The 9,735-nt window shown below is 37.0% G+C and overlaps 1 protein-coding gene across 1 annotated transcript; it reads right to left on the bottom strand.

Annotated features, from left to right (window-relative positions):
- Positions 1–271: 271 nt before the first annotated feature.
- LOC131217330 (jasmonoyl--L-amino acid synthetase JAR4-like) lies at positions 272–6,075 on the bottom strand. Its single transcript, XM_058212241.1, has 4 exons — positions 5,795–6,075; positions 5,618–5,719; positions 1,193–2,016; positions 272–813 (listed from the first exon to the last, which is right to left on the bottom strand). The coding sequence occupies exons 1-4, from the start codon at positions 6,073–6,075 to the stop codon at positions 272–274; spliced, it is 1,749 nt and encodes a 582-aa protein (XP_058068224.1).
- Between the last annotated feature and the right edge of the window lie 3,660 nt (positions 6,076–9,735).

Here is a 9,735-nt window from a genome sequence, read left to right on the forward strand (position 1 = left end):
CTGTCAATCTGATGGAATCTTGCAAATTTGGCGTGGGACACCTGACGTAGTGGATTGGGTGGCTAAAGTAGCTTATTCTACCCAAAATCATATATGGTACACCCGATAACTCATTCAGGTTCGCAAAATATGCCTCTGACAGTCCAGATCACTTCCGCCTCCTATGGGGCGTTTTCAGGTCCATCTTGGCCATGAAATTATCTGCAACCACTTAGGTGGGGCACTTAGGTATACCATTGATTCAAAAGAAACCAAATATAAAAGTCTTTATTCAATCAAATGCAGTGCTGAAATAGCTCTCAACAACGTTATCACACAATATCTGTAACACAGCACTATTCAAAGCGCCTATACAGCGGGGCGTCTTGAACTGGCTTGCTGCAGCCCCAAGTTTAAGGTAATGATCTAGAATCTTGTGGAAGGTTCCTTTCTGGACCACACGAAGCTCAAGGGCCCCGATTCCACAAACCTTTCGAGAAAGAATGTAACCCGCATCGACAAAAGATTGGTCCAAGCAACAGCAGCATTCATTCAGAACCCCTTCACTCACATTACCACTCAGCTCCCAGAAAATTACATAGTGACTAGGGTCTGTCGATGAGTCTACGTTGCTCGTGTAGTCGATCACTTCAACCTTCTCTTCTGCCAAAAGCTTGGTTGCTGCTTCTACTGCTAACTGCAGGTCGTTTTCTGTGGTCTTGTCTATGTTAATGGTGAGGAGCACACTCCTACGGCATGTGAAATGAAGCTCCGGCGCCGAGTTGTGAAATCCTGTCACTTTCACCACATCTCCTAGTCTGTACCTGTAAAGTCCTTCATTGAACGGTGGAGATTTATCAGAAATTCGTTATGGGCTGGGCAGTAAATGGAGGGCCGGCTTATCACGTCAGGTGTTCGGAAGTATAACGTTGGAAAACTTAAGCGGTGTGCTTTAAATATTTAGAAGGCGGGCGTTTTTCAGATAAATAATGTAAAAGATAGGTATTATGTGGAAAAAAATAAAACCCTAATTTTATTTTTTATTTTTTCCTTTCCTTTCCATTTTCAATGGGCATCCAAACATGTCCTAAACATACGAAAGAAATAGAGAAAAGAAAAGAAAAGAAAAAAAGAAAAAACAGCAAATTCAAATAAGAAAGGCATATGAAAAAAAAAAACAACAACAGATTTAAATAAGAAAGGCTTTTCATACCTGAAAAATTGGTGAGTACAATTTCATACTCTTCCCCAACCTTTACTTCTGTTAGACCAATAGGCTCCGATTCGATATAGTTGAGAATAGATGCAGTCTTTTCGAGTTCATGATCCTCAACTTTCTCTCTAATTGGGATGAATTCAAAGTATCCAATATCCGGAACTACCGTAAATGTCACTAGCTCTGGAGGCAACCATGGTTTGATATTCGCACCAATCCATCCTTCTGAAGACCCGTAACCCGCACTCACAAGTGGCAATCTCCCAGCGTAATGCCTCAATTTCATTAGATATGGCTCCATCGATCCGGTCATAATCCCATAGACGTACTTGGCGTTTGGCCAAAGCTCCGGAATCACTCCATACCAGTTACTCAATCCTGAGCATTTCTTGTAAATAGAATCCGCCAGTTCTGGATTGGGTTTAAGGATTTTAGACAGAGCTGTCCGAATCGAGGGAACGGTAATTCTGTTGCTGAGAATTCCATCTCTGATATCACAACAGAGTTCTTCCCAGACTTGCTCGAACGTTCGGAATGCATGAATGAGGCTGAATGCGAAAGCAGACGATACGATCTGAACTTCCTGACTGTAGATGAGTCCACACAAGAGGTGGCAATATAAGGACTGGTGAAAGTCAGGACTGAATATGACTTCATCAGGGCTACAAGATTGGGAGTGGATGTCTTTCATAGTGATCTTGTACTGAGAGGTGAGGTATAGATTTGTGGAGGCTGAAGCAGCTGTGAGACCCCCTTTTGTTTTGAACTGTTTACTTCCATAGATAAATTGTAGGGCTTTTCCAACTCTGATAGGGAATTCTCTGTAGAAAAAATTGACATTTCCATGATACTGAAAAGGCTGTGTTTTACAACAAACCCGAATAGAAATTACACAAAATACTAACTTCTATAGTAGAAATTAATCTTAATTTAAATAACATGTCTTCAATTGGGATAGTTGTGAAGATTTTAATATTAGAACACATCATAAATATTTGATTTCAACACACAAGATTCCTAAGAATGAAACACTCAGAGAAAACAATGAAAAAGAAACAACTATGAGATCCAAGTTGATTGGAAGCACATCATGCAAGAAATTTCCTAAAATTCAAACAAGTGTCATGTCTGATTTACTGAAATTACATGTAAATTAAGGAGCTGTTTGATTTTCATTTTTCACCTTAAATGGTGGTAAATAAATAATTATGACATTTCACAAAATTTGTTCGTGCTAAACTGGCCGGTTAATCATGCGTCGGAACCATACATGCGCGCGTGTTGGGCTAGATGTGGCACGGTGCGGTGTGGTGTGGTGTACGTGCACGCGAGTATATTGGTCATGGCGCAATGCGATACGGTATTAATCTGATTTAGCCTTCAAGTTAGACAAGTAATGACGGTTCAGATCTTTGTATATCGAGGGCGTCTGTGTGACAAGACAACATTTGAGTGTACCCTGGAAATTGATTGTCTAGTATTCTTATTAAACTACGGACATCATTCAATGGAGGACAAATCAATTTTAAGGCGAGTGACTTTCATCTTGCCTCAAGTCAAATGAGTTTTTTTTTTACATTCCTCATTATTCAAATTTCTAATTTTGTTTTAATTTCTTTCTTACAATTTATTTTAATTCCAAATTTTCATAATTATGGATTTATAAATCTAAAAATTCCACAATCTTGAAATTGATTTATTGATCTGTACATCTGTAATAATATAAAATAAGTAATGCATGCAGATACATATATAGTAAATTCATAAGTAATGAATGAGTTATTATTTATTTGTATGTATATGACATGCTCATTTTTGGAACTAGTCTTAAGTTGATCAATTCTACTAAGAAATTCTTGTCATCATAATTTGATATGAAAGATCTAGGCGAGCTTAATGTGATTCTTGGAATAAAAATAATTAGAAAAGATTATGGTGTTATTTTATCTCAATCTTGTAACATTAAGAAAGTGTTAAAAGGTTTTAATCACTTCTATAATGTACTAGTTAGCACTCCTTATGATTATTCTATACATCTAAAGAAAAACACAAGTGAAAGTGTATTACAACTTGAATATTATAGAATAATTAGTAGCCTCATGTACCTAATGAATTACACAATAACTGATATAGTTTATGTAATAAATAAATTGAGTAGATATACTCATAACCATAATCATGATCATTAGAATGTTTTATCTAAAATACTAAAGTATCTGAAAGGTACAATCACATATGGTATACATTACATTGGCTTTCTAGCTATATTGGAAGGATATAACAATGCTAACTAGATTACATATTCATATGAAGCAAAATCCATAAGTGGATATATTTTCATTTTAGGTGGAGTTGTCTCTTGAAAATCCACCAAATAAACTTATATTGCTTAGTCTACTATGGAATCTAAGTTCATTACTTTGAAAAAAGTTGGAACAGAAGAAGAATATATTAAAAATCTATTGGTTGATGTACCTTTGTAGTCAAAACTTGTTTTGGACATATCTTTACATTGTGATTGTCAAGTTACTATAACAATGACAAATAATATGATATATAATGAAAAAGGTAGGCATATTTGACTCTGACATAATATAGTAAAACATTTAATATAGTATAGAGTAACATCCATTGATTTTGTGAGATTAGAGAAAAACTTGGTAAATTCTCTAACTAAAAGACTTAGTAAACAACTAGTCTTAAATATATTGAAGAGAATGAGATTGAGTCCAATATCATGAGCTACTAGTGTTGGTAATCCAAACTATATAAATCGAGATCTCATGTGATAGGTTTCAAATTGGTAAACAACAAAATACTGGGAGATGTATGACACTGCAACAAGAAAGACCTTTCTATGTTGTAAACAGTGCAAGCAGTAATTAGTAAGGTTGAGTCTCGAACTTTTAATGAATCCCTATAACACATACTTGTTAGTGGTATATTCATTTGCTGCGTACATTGATAAAATTCACCTATACTTATGTAAAGGTGAGGCCGCTTCCTATGAGAACTTGTACAAATTATCTAAAGCATTAGTGAAATTCAAATAAAGGTGCATGATAAAAAAGCATCAAATAATAGAACCATCTATATTAGAATAATTGTGTGAGTGACATGTACATGTAGCCGTTTTCCATTAATAGGAATCTACTTCAAGACTATTTGTCACCTGACTCCTGTGAACCTATCTTGTCTATTCTAAGTATCAATTCAAGTCTACTAGACATCGACATAACACATAATTATTTTTGTCTAACCCGAAAGTTGTTATTTTGAAATATGTGGGGAATTGTTATATTTTTTAGTATTTCGAAATAAATAAAAATAATTGTTAATGTTTTAAAAAAATTTCTCCAAATTTTCAAAAAGCAACAAAGGTAATTTATCCTATAGTGGTGTGGGTTTAGTCCCACATCAAATTGGCAAGAAAAAAATATAGATTTATAAGAAGAAGATTTTGTATAGGGTTTAGGTCCCTTTCAATGGGCATGTGAATTTGGTTGTTCGGGAGGCTATGCCATGAACCATACACGCGCGCACACTGTGTCGAGCTATGAATGTGGTGTGGCACAGCGTAGCGAGGTGTGGTGTGGTGTGTTGTACGCACGCGTGAGTGTACTTACCTTTGTTTTATATTTCCGAACAGAGCTGGAATATGAGAAGGTTTCTTCTTTAAAAAAAAAACTTAACAACCATGATTGTTGGCAGGGGTGCTTATATACCCATTCGAGGCAAAGGCCTTTGAAGTCTATATAAAAGACATCTCTGGTTCTGAATTTATTAATTAAAATATTTCGGCTCTATCTCACTTAAAATTAATTTCTATAATGATTTCTATTTTATTTATTTTGTTCAATTTTCAGTTTATACATACAGTAACAGTTCAGGTCTTAGTATATCGATTACGCCGGTGTGATGAGACAACATTCGAGAGTATCCTGGAGATCAATTATCCAGTATTCATATTATATTAAAGACATTGTTTAAAGGAGGACAAATCAATATCAACCTGATTGACTTTCGTCGCACCTTGAATCAAATAAGTTTTTCTAAATTCATTTTTATTTAAATTTCTAATTTTATTTTAATTTATTTCTTATAATTAATTTTAATTCTGAATTTTTATAAATTACAAATTTACATATCTAAAAATCCCGTAATTTTTCCACTAAAAAATTGAAATGATACTTTACTACATTCCTTTAATATCAAATCATCATTAAAACACACTAATACCATTATTTCATTTAAGATTTTCCTAATAATTATAAGAAAAAGTGTCATAATTACAAATTCTCATAAATACATATGCATTTGACCCTGTGCTTGATTTGGCTATTATAAAATCACAACGATGCCAAAATTCCTTTAATTTACAAGGAATTTCAGAAAATAAAATAGGCTCTAAATCTCATTTACCTGTTTCTGAAAGCGAAGGATATACGAAACATCCGCATTGTCGATATCAGGTATTCCTCATTGAATGGAAGGAATTTTGGCTTCCCTTGTGAAGTACCGGAACTGCAAGAAACCAACATTTTATAAATCATTCGTTCAAACATAATAACAAGATGCGAAAGCAGAATCATAACAAACCTTATTGACATTGATTTTATGGGTTTCTCAGTAAGTACGGGTGACAAATCTCCATCTGCAATTCTTTGAATATATGGATCAAAATCCTTATGAGTAGCCAATGGCACGCAGGCCTTAAAGCTCTCCAGGTCAGTTCTTCCATTAAGGCCCAATTTCTGTAAGTACTCTGTTTCACTGTTTTTTTCCAGAATCTTTCGAAGTGTCTCAATCTGAACTTTCCCTGTGTCCTTTGTTGTTGCTTCAAATTCATCTATCACACTTTGGTGAGTGAATCCATTCATCTTTCCCAATGCCGGAGCTACCACAATCAAAGCCAAATGCCACCAATCTTCGCTAGAGATAATGAAAAATTACATTCAAACAAGCACTTCATTGCCAAGTCTTCATACATTGAAATTGCATATGAAACATGAAAAAGAGTTCTTTAAGCAGTATTAAACAAAAACTAAGCTTTTGGACGGCATACTATGGGCCTCACCATAATTTATGTGTTTCATCTAAGCTGTGCATCCTTTTTTCCAGCTCATTTGACGATATGAGCCCAAAAATGAGGCAGATCCATATCTCAACCAGACCACACGACAGAATGCAGTAGTGATTGAACAGGGGCGGGTTCGGTGATGGGTGGGTCCCTGACTAGGGGCCCATCATGATGTATATGCCTACATTCATGATGTCCATATGTCTTGACCTCTCATTTTAGTGCATGATCCTAAAAATGAAGCAGATCCAAATCTCAGGTGGACCACACTACAAGAAAGAGTAGTGATCAACCACTAAATACTTCTCGTGGGCCATAAAAGTTTTGGATCAAGCTGATATTTGTGTAGTCCTTTTGGATCTTTGTGACCTTATTAACAGGTTGGGCAGAAATAAAACATTCATGTGGTCCCAAGAAGTGTTGAATAGTGGGTATTCAATTACCAATGTTGCCTATGGTGTGGTCCACCTAAAATTTAGATATGCTTTGTTTTTTTTTTTTTTGGATCATGCCTTAAAATAAGTTATCAAAATGGATGGATAGCGTGGATGTAAGGTACATACATCACAGTAGGCCCCACAGACAGGGATCCACCGAAGCAGTTGATTGAACACCCGATCATAAGGACTTATTGGGCCACAAAAGTTTTGGACGAAGCTAATGTTTGTGTTTTCCCTTCGTCAGTGTCTGTGTGACATTATCAACTGGTTGGATGGCAACTAAACACTTCAATGACCAATGGGAAGTTTCTAACCGCATATGATTAATCAAGGCTCTTTTCCTGTGATGTGGTCCACCAGTGGTTTGGCTCTTCTTTTTTTTTTATCTTTTCTTTTTCTTTTTTGGCTCATGCCCTAAATTGAGCTACAAAATCGATGCACTGGGTAGATGGGTCGAAAACATCATGGTGGGGCCCACAGGACACCGTCCGAAGAGACTTCACAACTGGCAGCGTCATGCTCGTTGGGTTGGGTACTACCCTGAAGGTTCGAGTGGACCAATGCCCTCCACCTATGAAACCTTCCTAGTGCCCACCGTGATATTTGTTTGCCATCCAATCTATTCATAAGGTCACATAGGCCTGGATAAAGGGAAAACATAAATATTAGCTTGATCCAAAACTTTTGTGGCCTTAAATGGATTTTCAGTGATATGCGTTCAATTTTCACTGTTTTCTATTGTGTGGTTCACTTGACCATCTAATCAACCTCATTTTAATAGCTCATCACCCAAAATGACTTTTCAAAAATGTATGGAAGGCGTGGATAAAACATATACGTCATGGTGGGCCCCACAGAACCTCTAACAGGACCGTCCGTCTCTTGCTAGTCCTCTGAGGTAGTACCCGCCATCATGCAAACAGCTAGCGTTGGATAGAAAAAGGATCTGTTAACTGCTTTACTAGGAAGTGGGATGTGACTGATGGAGCCGATTGGATGGTGTCAATTATGAAGATAATGCATGGAATGTAAGGTGGGTCTACTGTGATGTTCGTGATAAATTCACTTCCGTTATCCGTTCCGCGAGCTCATTTTAAGACTCATAATAAAAAAATAAAAATGAGGCCAATTCAAAATTCAAATGAGCAGCCACACGCCACCTACATGTTTATATACCATCAAAATGGTTTACAAGGATAAAGCAACAATGCTAAGAAAATAGTATATTAGAATGTTTCAACAGTGCACCCAGATCCATAGCTTAAGTGGCAGACTCAGTGAAAGATATATACCTCATTTCAACACTGAGGTTTTGGTATCGATTTGTAGTGGGGGTGGCTAACAGTGTAGTGTAAACTGACAGTGGGGTGTACTAACAATCTAACAAAAAAAAAAAATTTGTTTCAACAGTGGTAACTGAATTTCCACTGTTTCCTCTAGTGCAGCTCACTCGAGTTTGGATTTGCTTAATTTTTGGGGACAACTCATAAAATAAGCTCACACAACAAATGGCCAGGTGAATTTCTCACCAACATTACACTGAGCCCCACCTTACATCCCAGTGCAGGAACTTCCCTGTGGGGAAACCCGTCTCATTTTAAGAGAATCCAAATCTCGCGTTGACCATAATATAAGAAACAAGGGTGGTTGAACGCTCCACCATTAAAGATTCCAAAGGCCCCGCTGTAGTATTTATCTGTCATCCAACCTGTTGATAAGTTCAAGTAAATCTCCAAGAAATGGGATATATATATATATATGTCAGATTGATACAAAACTTTTGTGGCCCATAAGAAGGTTTTAATGGTCAATCAAAACTATTTTCTACCACATGGTCCACCTGAGATTTGAATCTACTTCATTTTTGGGCTCATACACTAAAATGATTTGGCAAAAAGAATGAACGGCGTGGATATAGAACACGTATACCAAGATGGCCCCACGGTAAGGGTCGTGCCGTCTGGGGTGAGGCCGAGGCTGCACCGAAACCGCTCCCGTACCTGATTCGAAACGAGCGGATGAAAGAGAAGCGGTTGTTGAGTCGGTGGCAGAAGGAGCAGAAGCAAATGATGAAGCAGGAGAGATAGGGAAGAGAGGCGAGTGGTTGTTGGACTGGAAGAGAGAGTCTGTTTGAAACGGGAAGATGGATTTCCGATTGCTTCGGGGATTTAAATAAGAAGAAGAGACGAGGACTACTGATTGGCATGCTCCACACGGGTACTGGAAATCGAACGATCGCCTTCAATTCCTGAGAGAAAACACTGATGGCTACTGGTCGGTGCTCCGTGGGCTCCACCATAATGTATGTGTTTCATCCACGCTGTCCATCCATTTTTTCAGATCATTTTATTCTATGAGCCCAAAAACCAAATCACAAGAAACAATATTGATTGAACTCCCACCATTGAAAATTTCTTGGGGCCATGAAAGCTTTGGATAATATGATATTTGTTTTTTAACTTCATCTATGTTTGTATGACCAAATCAACAGGTTGGATGTCAAATAAACATTAAATAAGTCCTGAGAATTATTTAATGGTGGACATTTAATTGTTACCGTTTTCCTATGGTCCACCTAAGATTTAGATCTACCATATTTTTGGAATCAAGCCTTAAAATGATCTGAAAAGATAGACGGCAGGCATGAAAAAAATACAAATATCATAGTGGGGCCCACAAAGCACCAACCATGAAGCGTCACTAGACGAACCGCATGGGATTTCCTTGGGCTCGAATTCAGCAATAACCCTGATCCACCGAGGTGGGTGTGACCCCTTGACTGTGGGGCCCATTGTGATGTATGAAAACTCATTTTAAGGTATGATCCAAAAATTGAAGCAGTTTGAATCTCGAGTGGACTATGGTACGGGATACATAGTAGTGATTGACCATTTAAAACTTCTTGTGTGCCACAAAAGTTTTGTATCAAGATGATATTTGTGTGGTCTCTCCATTTAGGTGTTTATGACTTCATCAACTGGTTGGATGGCAAATAAAAATTCCAAAAGGAATCCCATAAG

This window comes from Magnolia sinica, chromosome 10 (genome assembly GCF_029962835.1).
Source record: "Magnolia sinica isolate HGM2019 chromosome 10, MsV1, whole genome shotgun sequence".
In the NCBI taxonomy this organism is placed as follows: Eukaryota; Viridiplantae; Streptophyta; class Magnoliopsida; order Magnoliales; family Magnoliaceae; genus Magnolia; species Magnolia sinica.